General features: G+C 42.1%; 1 protein-coding gene across 1 annotated transcript; it reads right to left on the reverse strand.

Moving 5' to 3' along the window:
- Nucleotides 1–11,319: 11,319 nt before the first annotated feature.
- Nucleotides 11,320–12,531, reverse strand: LOC122788085 (ADP-ribosylation factor 1-like). The gene has a single exon (XM_044055013.1). It carries the CDS (start codon nucleotides 12,255–12,257, stop codon nucleotides 11,700–11,702), a length of 558 nt encoding a protein of 185 aa, XP_043910948.1. The 5' UTR covers nucleotides 12,258–12,531; the 3' UTR covers nucleotides 11,320–11,699.
- Nucleotides 12,532–13,383: the final 852 nt, after the last annotated feature.

Raw genomic sequence — 13,383 nt, forward strand, 5'->3', positions numbered from 1 at the left:
TGGGGTTTTGACAGGTCAGTAACCACACGCGGGATGTACACATTCTGCCGACACATTCACATGCAGCCATTTGGATTTCAGTACCTGGGATGGGATGTTGACATATGTGGGGTACATATTTGCAAGCCTGTCACTGCCTAGGACAATACTTCCTACTACATATGGGGTATACCCGCTCTGTGTAGGTGTGCAGCTGCGCATGGCTGCTAGCTGGATTAGGTGGACATTCGGACATGGGTGCGGGTTACGTGCTATGAAGGGGTTGTTGTGTATTACATTTGCATGCATGGGTTCTGCTTCTGGATATTCCGATTCGGCATATGCCATCCTATGTGTATGTGACAGTTACATTGCTGTGTATAGCACATTTTACTATACATATGTTTGTGTGTGTTTGGGATATCTAGTTTCTTTATGATTGTTATATGGCCACGACTGCCCAGCTGTGTACTATCACTACCACTGTGGGACTACTGGTGACCATGCCCATGGGGCTGGTCGTGTGTATTTGCGGTGCACTGACATGATGCAGTACACCTCCACTGGGTATGACTGCTGACAGTGCAATACGTAACGGACACAGGATTCTAAGTATCATGTGTTCCAAGAACAGGAACATTTTGTATGTCGTGCATTTATGTTTTGGTTCTCCATTTTGTGTGGACGGGTACTATGTAGCATACTTTGCATATGTTTCATTATCCATGGACACTGGTAGGTGCGGTTACTATTGCAGGCGGCCTGTAAGAGTCAGCACTTTAGGTTTCTCGTCGCCTGCCGACTTGGCCACGCCTACGAGCACAACCTAGTTAGGCTCCCTGGACTCGCGCACGTGCCCTATGCACATGGTTGTGGTTGCAGCACACACTCATTACTATGCATGTGGCGCTGCTACGCTATTTGTACACTGCACGGCCGGCGCAAGCCTTACACCGGCCTTGCGCCGAGCTTCATGAACCCGGGGGTTTATCTTTCTGTCTTTGCCTTGCAACCTGATAAAGTTTCTTTATGTTGTTTGCCGAGTCACTTTCCAGAAGCTGGTAGAGTGCCACTGAAACCTTATTCCTTGCTATTGTAACTGCACCCTTAGCCTCTTTGCTAGCCAGACAGTATTCCTTCTTAGCCTGGTCTGTCTTTTCCATTTCTCATGTGTTTCCTTCTTTTGATAACTTGCTAGACTTCTAGATTTCACTACCAACTTTCCTTAATTTCCATACCTGCCTCTGCTCCATAGCTGTGCACAGATGCACACATGCCCTTTTGAGGCACTGCCATTCTTTTTCAACTCCAGATATTTTATCGTCTTCCTGAGTTGATAGAGCCCTGAGTACTTCTGTGACCTCTGTGTTTTTTCTCAAGTCAACTTTCATGTCCTCAGCCTAGTGTCTGTTGATCTTAGAGCCTTCTCTGACCATGACTCACAGCTGATTGTGTCCACCAGTCATTTATGGTGTAGGCCAACTGTTTTACTGGGGATGACTTTGCAATCTCTGATTCTAGCCCAATGCCTTTTCCTTCCTAGGAGAAAATCTAGCTAAGTTGCATTTTAGCCACTGTTGTAGCTGATCCTGTGACTGTTTCCCTTGCTCAACCTAGTGTTGGACACCATCAAGGCATTTGCCAGACAGAAGTCTAAAATGGCCCCATCGATCTAGACCCAGGCTGTTTTCATGTCCTGCCTGTCTGTCCAGATATGAGTATTCAGATACCCCATTATCAACACCAACTTATGCTGTCCTGCTTTATCTAGTAGGTCCTGCAACTGCTGCCTGAAGGCCTCTTCTCCTCACTGCCACAATCCTGCTGTGGAGCATATGGTGAAATGATGAATATTGTCCTCTCTTTACACTGAAGTCTGATTACCATTAGTCTATTACTAATGCTGATGACATCTCTCATTGTCTTCTGAAGACTCTCCTTCAACATATCACCATAATGTCTAACCATTTCAAGTCTGTATTCCTCTGACTAGAAGACTCTGGATCCCAAACCAAGTGGCTTTGTTGCACTGCATTTTCTATCTTGCTTCTTAGATACACAGGATGTCCAACCTCATTTCTAGCATTATGTAGTCTACTTCTAAGATACATCCTGTCAGTGAAACTATATTTCATGTAGAAAGTCTTAGTTCATATTTGACAGATTGATTGGTGTTATATCCAGCTTACACTGAACTGAGTTATCCCAAGTAATCCACTTTGCACAGCTGGGCATCAGCCAGATAGTAGTATTGACCCATGGCTGCTGGACTGTACGGCAAGTATGCACTGGCCAGTTCAGACACATAGACCCCACCCACTGTTAGCTGTTGGTAACTGGAGTAGGCCTGTCCTCAACCTACTTATCACCAGCAAATGCCTATTCTCATTTATGGTGACATTAAACAACATGATCGAAAACCAACAGCCACGTTTTATACCATTCAGTGGCCAGCCCTGACATAGCACTCCATCTGTTATCCATGTTTTCTGATCTAGAATGCACTGTGCATCACAGCTGTTATCTAAAGCAGTTGGTCTATAGAAGTGTTTCTGGTAAGCACTACCTAGAGTCTGTTTGGCTGCCCACAACTGACTTCAGAATTTTGGGTGTGTTTTGAGGTGGAAGCACCCAGCATGCTTTGGGAGGTGGGAGGCGCAACCAACATGGACTTAGGACAACATGCAAACTTTGCTCAAGGATTGTCTGGAGTTCAGCATCAAACCTTGTACCATGTGCATGGGAAGAGAAGAGCTTAACCATTACTGCAACAAAATTGACTACAGCAAAAAGCAATTAACATTTCATGGGCTTCTTTTCCCTTTCTACTGTGCATCAGGTTGAAGTCTCCCGTGCAATGAGGAAACCGGACAGTGCAAGAGACACCCAAAGTGCTGGAATTCAGTCTAAAAGGATACATGCCTGCTGAGAATGATACTGCAGATGTGATCCTTCTGATGAACATCTAGACAGTCCTTGGTAATGCCAGTTTTATCTGAAAATTGACAAAGCAAAAGTACGAGAAAAATCCAACCACCCAGCCAAATAAAACATTAATAATATCAATGTCCTCTAGTGTTGTGGCCAGCATTACAATAGGTTCATAGGTAGGTACTAGGCTATCTGCCCGAGGGCATTTATAAGCCTAGCCAGAGTGTGTCGGCTTTCGCCGCCCCATTGATTAATTAACTGATCCTCTGTCAAGCATAGCCAATGAAGTGATCCCAGGGGTGTATTTTCTGTTACCCATCCACTCGTCAAGGTTTCTCTTGAAGAGTGTTAGTGAGGGGCTCTGCCTGATGTAATTTGGAATTTTTTTCCAAAGCATGGGGAGTCTCTGTGACATGAATATATCCCTCCAGCATGTTCTATTTATTGTTGTGGCGAGGTTTAGCTCACTAGAGTGTGTGGCTCGCAGTGACTTGGATTTCTTTAGGTGGAGCATGTCCATCAATTCTGAGTTGGACATGGCTTTGTAAGTCAGTCAGAGATCACCTCTGAGTAAGCAATATGCCACTGAGTACAGACGGAGTTTTTTCAGTCGGGCTGCATAAGACATATGTTTGAGGCCAGTAATCCTCTTGATGAGGTACTTTTGTGGTCTTTCCCGCTGTTGGAAGTGTCTTGTTAGGTACATTCCAAATGGGGCATTGTACTCTATGATGGGTCTAATGAGTGATGAGTAAAGGGGCACTATAACCTCTTTATTTCTAGATGCGAACTCTTTAGTAATTAGATGGGCCACATAGAAGGATTTCCTAACTACTTTGACAATATCATTGTCAAAGGAGAGATTACTTTCTACCTGGGTCCCCCGATCTCTTATTACCTCTTCTGTATTAAGGGGGCTGCTACCTATGTGGTAATTCATGGGTGTTTTGTTTTTCCCAAAGGAGATGACTATGCATTTTTGGCATTTAGCTTGAGGCCATGACTTTGATACCAGGTGTCCATCTCAGTAAGGCCCTTTTGGAGGATGTCCATGTCAGCCGGAGAGTCAATTATGGCTCCCAGTTTGCAGTCATCGGCCAACTTGGTTAGCCATAGTCCTCCTGTGTTTGCCTGTACATCTGAGAAGTATATGCCAAACAGTAGGGGTCCCAGGACTGAGCCTTGCAGGACACCACTTGTGACTGGTTTAGAGTCAGACCTGGAGCCCGCTATTCTTACCGTGTGAGTTCTGTCTGTAAGCCAGTTGGCAACCCATCTCGTGACATAGGGGTTTATGTTCAGGCAGGTGAGTTTTTCTGTAATACCTGAGTGGGGAATGGTGTCGAAAGCCTTGGTGAGGTCAAGGTAGGATGTGTGAACCACCTTTTCCTTGTCTATGGCCTTGGTGACTGTCTCGAAGAAGTCAACCAGGTTTAGTAGGCATGATCTGCCCTTAACAAAGCCAAATTGAGTTGGGCAAGTGTTTGGAGGTTCCCAATGTCTTTGTTAATGAGTTCCATGATGATGTGCTCCATAGCCTTGCAGACTAGGCTAGTCAGGCTTATGGGGTGATAGTTTCCAGGGTCAGTTGTGTCCCCTCCTTTGTGGAGAGGAATAACTGTTGCTGTGTGCCATTTTATGGGCATGTAGCCTGTGGAGAGGCTGAGGTTGAACAGCGTGTTTAGGTGGGGGGTTAGCTCGTTCTGTAGTTCGTGCAAGACACAGCCTGGGACACGATCTATTCCCATTGACAATGTGTTTTTGGCTTTTGAAAGGGCTGTTTTCACCTGTGCGTCTGTGATTTTTGGGACACTACACTTTTCCGGTATTGTTGTGAGCCCTTTTGGAGGTGAGAGGGGGGTGAAGTTTGCACTGAATCTGTCTGCCAGGATGTTGGCAATATCAGTAGGTTCAGTATATTTTGTGCTATTTTTCACTAGTTCAGTGCATATCTGCGAGTTGCCACTTAGATTCTTAACATAGCTAAAGAAGGCTTTGTGGTTATCTTTTGAATCCTTGGCTATTTTTCTTTCGAAGTTAGCCTTGGATGATTTCATGAGGGACCTTAGTTTCTTACTGATACTGATCAGGGATGTCTTTCCTTCTTGGGATTTGCTTTTTTTCTGAACTAGTTTCCTATTGTATAGCCTGTTTATTGCAGGGGGTCCACCAAACTGGTTTCCTTCTCTTAAAGGAATGAGTCTTGGTTTTGCTAGGGATGGCATGATCCATGCATCCTTGTAGGTGCTCATAGAGTGCATTTGTAAAGGTTTCTGCATCTTGGGCAGTGTTATCCTTTAGCGTGGGGGCTGTGAAACTTACTACCTCTGTCTTAAGTAAGGTGAAGTTTGCTTTAGAAAAGTTTTTTACTGTGGTTTCCTTAGTTGGGGGTGGAGGTGGGATGTGGACATCAAGAGTGATTAGTTTATGGTCTGATCTAACCAGTGATGGGTTGACCTCCAGTGTGGAACACCTGTCACCCATGTTGGTGATGATCAGGTCCAATATGTTTTCACCTCTGGTAGGGGAGTTTACCAGCTGATCCAGGACATTTGAGTTGATGAATTCCAGGAAGCACTGGGCCTGGAAATTTGTACTCGAGTAGTTTTCCCAGTGAATGGAAGAGTAATTGAAATCGCCCAATATCAGGGTGTTCGGTAGGACCTTCATGTTTTCCAGTGTTTCCAGAAAGGTGGAGTGGTGGCCCTGGGTCTTGGGGGGGTGATCTGTAGCAGGCCACAATTTGCATTGCAGATTTGCTCAATGTTAGTTGTACATGGATGATCTCAGAAGTATCATGCTGCGCCACTAACCTGGAGGTGTAGGTATCCTTGATGAATATGGATACACCCCCTCCTTTTGTGTTTCGGTCCGTGTTCTGTGGCTGAAACGTGTGGTATTAGTTGTAGCCCGGTAGTGCTGGGGTGCTCTCTGGAGCCTTGAACCAGGTTTCAGTTACTGCACAGATGTCAACATTCTCCATACTGAGGAGTGCTTCGAGCGCGTGCATTTTGAGATTTTAAACTCCTGGCGTTGAGTAGCATAACCCTCAGTTTTTTGTTAATTGTGCTATTTACGGAGGTGGGTTTGACTTTTGAGCCTTGCCTAAAAAAGGCACTATGGGGGCAGCAAGATCCTTGGCCAGTATTCGAAAGCCTAGGGGTGACAGGTGCAAGCCGTCTCTTGGGAAGTAATGCGGCTTGTCGAGCATGTCGTGCCAGGCTGACAGACACTGGATCCCCTTTGAATGACACCAGAAGCTTGGCCAATGGTTAAAATTGATATTTTTTTCTTTATACTGAAGTATCATTCTTGTTGAGGGCAGGATGCTACTCAGAGTCAGGGTCATACCAGCCTGGGCTGCATGATCAGAGAGCTCTTCCATGTCTCTTTTCATGTACTCCAGGGAGGTACGTCTCAGGTCATTCACACCAACATGAACAATGACAGTCATATTTGTACTTGTTCTGGAGTGACCTGAGTGCTTGTGCTTTGTGGTGGATTCTGGCTCCCGACAGGCAGCTAACAGTAACCTTCTGCTTGTCCAGCCTAGTGAGTGGGATGTCAGTGTGCCTGACTATAGAGTCACCTATTATTAGTGTGTTAGGTATGTTATTTTCCCTTAAGGGCTGTGATTGTGTGGCACACTGATTTTGTGTTTTATGTATTGTCTGGTTTGTGACGGGAAGTGCAGGTTGTTTGGTTGTCTGCTTTGGAGGTCTCTGATGCTTTTGCAGGTTTTTATTTAGAGTAATATAAAATTATACCATAGCAAATGACAATGACATTTCAATTTACTTGTTCATATTCACTGATGCTCAACACAAATCCTGTAACTATACAGGCATGTTTTGTCTCTGACAGAGGAAACATTAATAGGCAACTTGGTGGGGTGTTATGAGAAGGCATTCAGGTCTAGGAGAAGTAAAGTGAGACTGCAGAAACAACTACAAAGACACAGGTCAAACAAGTCGATATACTTTGAGTACATCTGTCCATAGACTCAGAAAATTGTATTTTGGTAAAATGAAAAAATTGTGCAAAACTTACAAGCAGAAAGTAAAGCTGTTACAAAATCATTCTAATTCTTCAAAGAAATGTCCTTTCTTTTGATCTAATATTTTCTATCTAGAATATAAATAATGCTAAAGAAAACAAATGTATTCTATTGTCCTATGTGGAGGGGTATTCAGAATATAAATACTCAGAAAATAGCTTTACCATTCAGAATTAACTACAGTGATCTTACATTCCTTAAATATTTTATTAAATAAGACCAAATATGTGTCACACGTATATACCCAGAAAATATGAAATTTAGCTGCAGTAGAATTGCCATCACACACCGAGCATATGATGAATATAAATTACATTTCATAGCTAACCTGAGAGACCTTACATAGGAATTACGAAACAATACAAAATTCAGCTTAATAAACTTAGAAAAATGTAGCATTTGCAAAGGCAGTGTAAGTGCTGACCTAGACTGACTCCTAATATAGTTAAAGATTCACTCATTTTAATAAGGAGGACCAACAGTTCTGAACAGAAGACTCAAACAGATTGTGTACATGTGTCATTAGATTATGTAGAAAACAGGAATGGTATGTGTTTTAATGTAAATGAACAAAGAAAGGATTAATTTCACTTTGTTACTCGATCTATCTGTAAGTGGGAATAATTTCATTGTGGTGATACGTGTTCATTTCAGCTGTTGGGTGTAATCTGGATTTAAATCCCAGAGATGGATAGGTCTGTTACAGTAGCCAAACACTTGTTCACTTGCAGATCATAAAGATACTGTCCTTTAATCATAGCAAAGTTTTGTGCTTGCAATCACTTATTCGTAATAAAACAAAGAGTTTTTAATCCAACTCGAGATAAAATATTAAGTTGGGCTCGGGGATTTACTTATTTTGAGCTTTGTGATAATAGGTTCAGTTTCTTCTATTAAAATTCTGAGTCTGGGATTCAGAACAATGTTTAGCTAAATGTTTGTCTGTGTCATTTGTATTGCCATCCAGGTTGGTTGAGGCACAATGTGCTAAGACGAAGAAGTCTACATCTGTGGGACAAGATAGCACACTTGGCTGCCTACTGGTCAACCTGAGACATGACTTGTCTGATCCCTTATAGAAGCTGTTCAATATTTGCGCCAGGTGAATGGAGGACAGAAACAGTCATTCCCTTACACAAAGGTGGGTTTCCAATGGACCCATGTAGTTACAGATCCATAAGCTTGACCAGTCTCGTGTGTAAGGCCATGGAAAGGATTATTATGGAATTAATAAATTTGGATATAGTTAGCCTACAGACTCTCGAAACAACCCAGTTTGGCTTTGTTAAGGGCAGGTCCTACCTACTTAATCCGAATGACTGCTTCAAAAAAGTTACTGAATCAATGAATGGGGGCAAAATAGTGCATATCTAGACCTTGCAAAGACATTCAACACCAGCCCACACTAAGGTATTGTAGATAAACTCTTCCATCTAAGTATCAATCTCTGTGTAACTCATTGGAAAGCAAATTAGCTAAGCCAACAGTACTATCTCTTCCAAAAGACCTGCCACTAGCAGTGTACCCCAGGGTTCAGCCATTGGGCCACTCTTCTTTGACATTTACTTCTCAGAGGTCAAAGTTAATGTGAAGGGTTTATGGTTGACCAAGTCTGCAGATGATTACAAACTTGGTGCCATCATAAACTCCCCAGTAGACACCAAAATCATCCAAGAGGGCCTGTCTGGAGCAAATAGGTGATGTCAAAACCATGTACTAAAGCTAAATGCCAAGAATTTTATTATCATATCCTTCAGCAGGCATGACTGTCCTTGTGAATATCACATTGACAACACACCCATGACAATTGATCCTGTAGTTAGGGATCTGAGAATCTACGTCAGCTATGAGTTGTCCTTTGATCACCATGTATCAATTATTGTAAAGAAGTCCTTTTCATTGAGCAGCATATATTGAAAGGTATTGCATCCAGATCCAGGGATGTAATTATTCAATTGTACTTGGTAGTCATTAGCCCAATCATTGAGTACAATGACTTTCAGTATGTACCTGTTCAAACATTTGTCACAACTGGAATGACTACAGCACTTTCTCACAAAAAAAAAAAAACAGTGACCTAAATCGTAAAAAAAATATGCAGACTGTCTCAAAGCCTTGTCCCTCTTCTCAGTAACATATAAGCTTTTGAGAGGCGATCACTACCTCACATGTACAGCTTCAGCAGATCCTATTCTGTCAGAACTATTACAAGCTCACAAGTCCAATGACTTCATTAACATCTGCTTAAGGGATCTCAATCTGTTTTGCAAAATAAATACCACTTTTATGGAACCATCTTCCATTCCACATTAAGCAAAGTGCTTCTCTTACTCGATTCAAATGTAATTTGGATGAATGGATGGGTACCTGAAAATTTAACCCCGTTTTAGCACCCCATCCTTCATGGATGGGGAACATGTAATTGTCCCAGCATATCCTTGTTTGGCCCATCACTGGGTTATTTGCATACAAAATATATGTTGTTTATCTTTCGGATTTTCCCAGTTAGGGGTCGCCACAGCGGAACTCCGATCCACTAATGATTGGCAGTAGATTTTCACGAACGCAGAGGTGCCAGCTCGATGTCCAACCTTCAACGAAGGTATGCCCATTTACGCATGTCTTTCGAACGTCCACCCAACCGCGGGATGGACGTGCAGACTCCACACAGGAGGCACTCCCTGCACTCCAGCGCATACAAAATATATAATGGCTAAAAATGTCCAAGGGAATTTAAGGCTAGACTTCTTAAGATTCTCACTGAACATTTCCCAGTAAGTACCTATGAACTTATGAACTTGTAATGAAGCTATCCCAGTGTGTGTGTGTGTGTGTGTGTGTGTGTGTGTGTGTGTGTGTGTGTGTGTGTGTGTGTGTGTGTGTGTGTGTGTGTGTGTGTGTGTGTGTGTGTGTGTGTGTGTGTGTACAGTTGTCTTTGTCTGGTGCCTCTAGCAAACACCCATATAGACACAGAGAGGCTGTGCAGACTCCATACAGAAGCTCACCCTTTGGGAAGAAAGCATAGGGAAGCTGTCTTGGCTTGTGTGTGTGTGTGTGTGTGTGTGTGTGTGTGTGTGTGTGTGTGTGTGTGTGTGTGTGTGTGTGTGTGTGTGTTTGGTTCTGTAGTTCTGTGAGTGGAAATGTGTCTTTAGGAGGTTGCATGAGTTGTGTGGATATGTATGTGAGTGTCCAGGAGAGTGTTTGTGTGTGTTTGAGGTTCTGTGAGTGTAGGCGTGTCTGTTGGAGCTTGCATGAGCTGTCTGGATATGTGCATGTGAGTGTGTGTCCAGGAGATTGTGCATGCAAGTACATAGGTTCATGTGTGTGTGTGTGTGTGTGTGTGTGTGTGTGTGTGTGTGTGTGTGTGTGTGTGTGTGTGTGTGTGTGTGTGTGTGTGAGCATGCATGCCTATACTATCCTGATGCATGAGCTGGTGGGGGAGAGGAACAGCACAGTCAGGTCTGAAAGTGTGACAGTTCAGTATTTAATTCAGAGACACAGTACTTAGCTGTTAATAAGGTATTCTTCTGTGCAGTTTTACCTTGTCTGAATCAGAGATTCTCATTTTTGCACTATTTAACTAACCCACATTACCTAATTAGCATGAGTAATGAGAATATCTCTGAATCAGATACGTTCATATTACAGTTATATACATATAACAGTCAGGTAACCATTAAAAGAAGCAATCACTGTATTCACAAATAAATTGCTGGGGTATAGGCTGAAGACATCAATATTTGTATCAAAATGCACAACATGAATACAATACAAACAAGAGAGAACAAGACTGGAGTCTGTTAAAGGGTTGCATTAGGTCAGTGATTCTGAGTCAGGCATACCCACTGCAGTGCTAACAAGTGAAGTTAGAGACTATTAATTGTTTAAAGTGTTCTTACGAATTTAAAAACTAAGTGTATCTATCCATCTCTCTGACTGATTACAGGCTAAGCCCACTGGACATAAGTATCCCTTTTCTGGGAGCTTTGGTTAACTGACTTGGTAAGGGTCACACAACAGGCAAATTGAGGCTGAAGGAATCAAACCATACAAGGTGACATGATGGTGTACCCCTCTACACTTAGTGTAGGAGAAAAATAAAAATATACACCAGATAGAAACAGGAATTTAAATGAAGTGCATTTGTGTGTTCTTTAGAATTTTCCAGAAGAGCCAACAGTTGGTATCAGAAAATAACTAATTACAGCAACAATGATGCACACTATGTGCAGGGTCCGGCTGTCAAAACACAGATGATGCAACAGGATTGTACTAAAGGAAAGAATCAGAGAAGTGGAGCAGAATGAAACTGCTCTTTAGAATAATTATTGCTGACACACTGAATGATCATATTAATCAAAAACACTGCATTTTATTTAATAAATAATTTAAAGAAATAAAATAGGACATATGAAGTATTTCTGTGTACAAAACGTTTTATCAAGACATAGCAAAAATAAGCAGCATACATTTAAAAGACTAGAAACGTAATAAAATATTGTCACCATCTAATTACAATTTAAAATGACAGGTCAAAAACAAAAAAAATGGTCACAGATAACAAAAGTAATCTTGCTAAAGCAGTGTAATACTGTAAGTGTCTGACATTCCATCTAAATTGTCCAAAAGAGAAAACTCCACAGGTACGTCTGCTACTAGTGTTGAATCAACCTGAAGTATAAATTAATTCTCATGCTCATTGTTCTTTGTTGTCATCACTTCAGTAAAAAGTTTATTTCTTGTTCTGTTTTACCAGCTCCGATAGTCTATGCAGACCCTCCACCAGTCCATCTCCATTCACAGCACAGCATCCCTGCACATGCCACTCATGTCCATGTAGTTTTCTTAAGCAAAGTGCATCCACCAGTTCTGAGGGACGTCGGGCGCCAGGTAGGTCCTGCTTGTTGGCTAGAATCACAAAAGGTACTCCCTGCATTTGGTCATCATCCAGAATGGCTTCCAGTTCCTCACGGGCTTCATTAAACCTTTCTGGGTCTGCACTGTCCAGCACAAATACTAAGCCATCCGTGTTCATGAAGTAGTGTTTCCACAAGGCTCTGATTTTTGTTTGGCCACCAACATCCCACACTGTGAAGGACACATTTCTCATAGGTTCGACGGTTTCCACATTGAATCCAATAGTGGGGATAGTGGTGATGGCTTCATTCAACTTCATTTTGTATAAAATAGTAGTTTTACCAGCAGCATCTAAACCCAGCATCAGAATTTTTGCTTTCATCCCACTGAATCCCATTAAAGATTCATAGATTTTGCTCAGCAGGATACCCATTTTGTCGTTTGGTTGTCTGTAGTGTGGCAAACGTTTCTTTCTTTTCGTCTGAGATGTTAGCCTGTGCTCATGACTGCTGAATATATATACAGAGACTGTCCCTGTTGTAGTGCTGGAAATTCCATGCTGGATGCATGCCTCAGCAGCTCAGGTTTCACTGCCTTTCATCTGATTGGGTAACTATACTCCCGTGTTACTCAGAACACAGCATTTCCTTAACTTGTGTTATGAATAGTGTCACCGTCTGTGTTGCTGTTCAGTGCTGTGCTGGAAGTGCTAGAAATTCAGTTGTAATGCTGTTCTGTATGATGTCACAGGAGGTGGAGTAATTTTATCCATAATGCTAGGTTATCTTGTTTATTATATATGCTTCTGAAAGGCACATTAGATGTGTACAGTCTGAATTAATGTTAGAACCACTGACTGATATAGTATACATACGAAGTAAAATAAAAAAAATAGAGTGAACTCAATTTGTGCAAAGTCATTAACCTCCGTAGCAAGGAAGCCAATCCACTGAAATGCAAATAATGAAGGACTGAAAATGTACTGCTTTTGTTTGTTTTCACTTCACAGCTCCTTTTTTGTTTATCTTCAAATTCCTTGTTATAGTTTTGCTCCCATTGCTACCTGCAGGTTAAAAGCTGAGAAGATACCATGATGAGGAAAGACTGAGGACATAATTCTCCTTTGAGCAGGTGGGAGAAATACCAGATATATTATCCCAGAGGGATATATGTTGCAAAAATGGATGATGGATTTCTACTAGAGAAAGCATATCTGAGATCCAGTGGCGGTGACAAAGGCAGAGGAGCAGTGGATGAGTGGGACCACTGGGAAGTATTTCTTAATGGAGAAAGTGTTAGTATCAGAGAATATACATGTGCACATGTGGCTAAATGTTCTTATGGTTAATGTTTTGTTTCTTCAAACTACTATATTACACAATCATGAATATAATACCTGCTTGCAGAGGAAAGTACAGCTTCATTGCTTGTCCAAAAATTACAGGAATGGAATTCCTCGCCTGATGCTGTTTTACACAGGAATATGCTTTGTGCATAGATTGCATACAGAGTAGGGACTACGTGCTTCACACTTCCTTCTAGCTTTGTTATGTGATAGG

The sequence above is a fragment of the Protopterus annectens genome, chromosome 13.part0, assembly GCF_019279795.1.
Source record: "Protopterus annectens isolate FY-2018-M chromosome 13.part0, PAN1.0, whole genome shotgun sequence".
NCBI classification, from domain to species: Eukaryota; Metazoa; Chordata; order Ceratodontiformes; family Protopteridae; genus Protopterus; species Protopterus annectens.

What these genes read in the sequence shown, in the direction of transcription:
- LOC122788085 (XM_044055013.1), bottom strand. Translation starts at nt 12,257, where the DNA reads ATGGGTATCCTGCTGAGCAAAATCTATGAATCTTTAATGGGATTCAGT.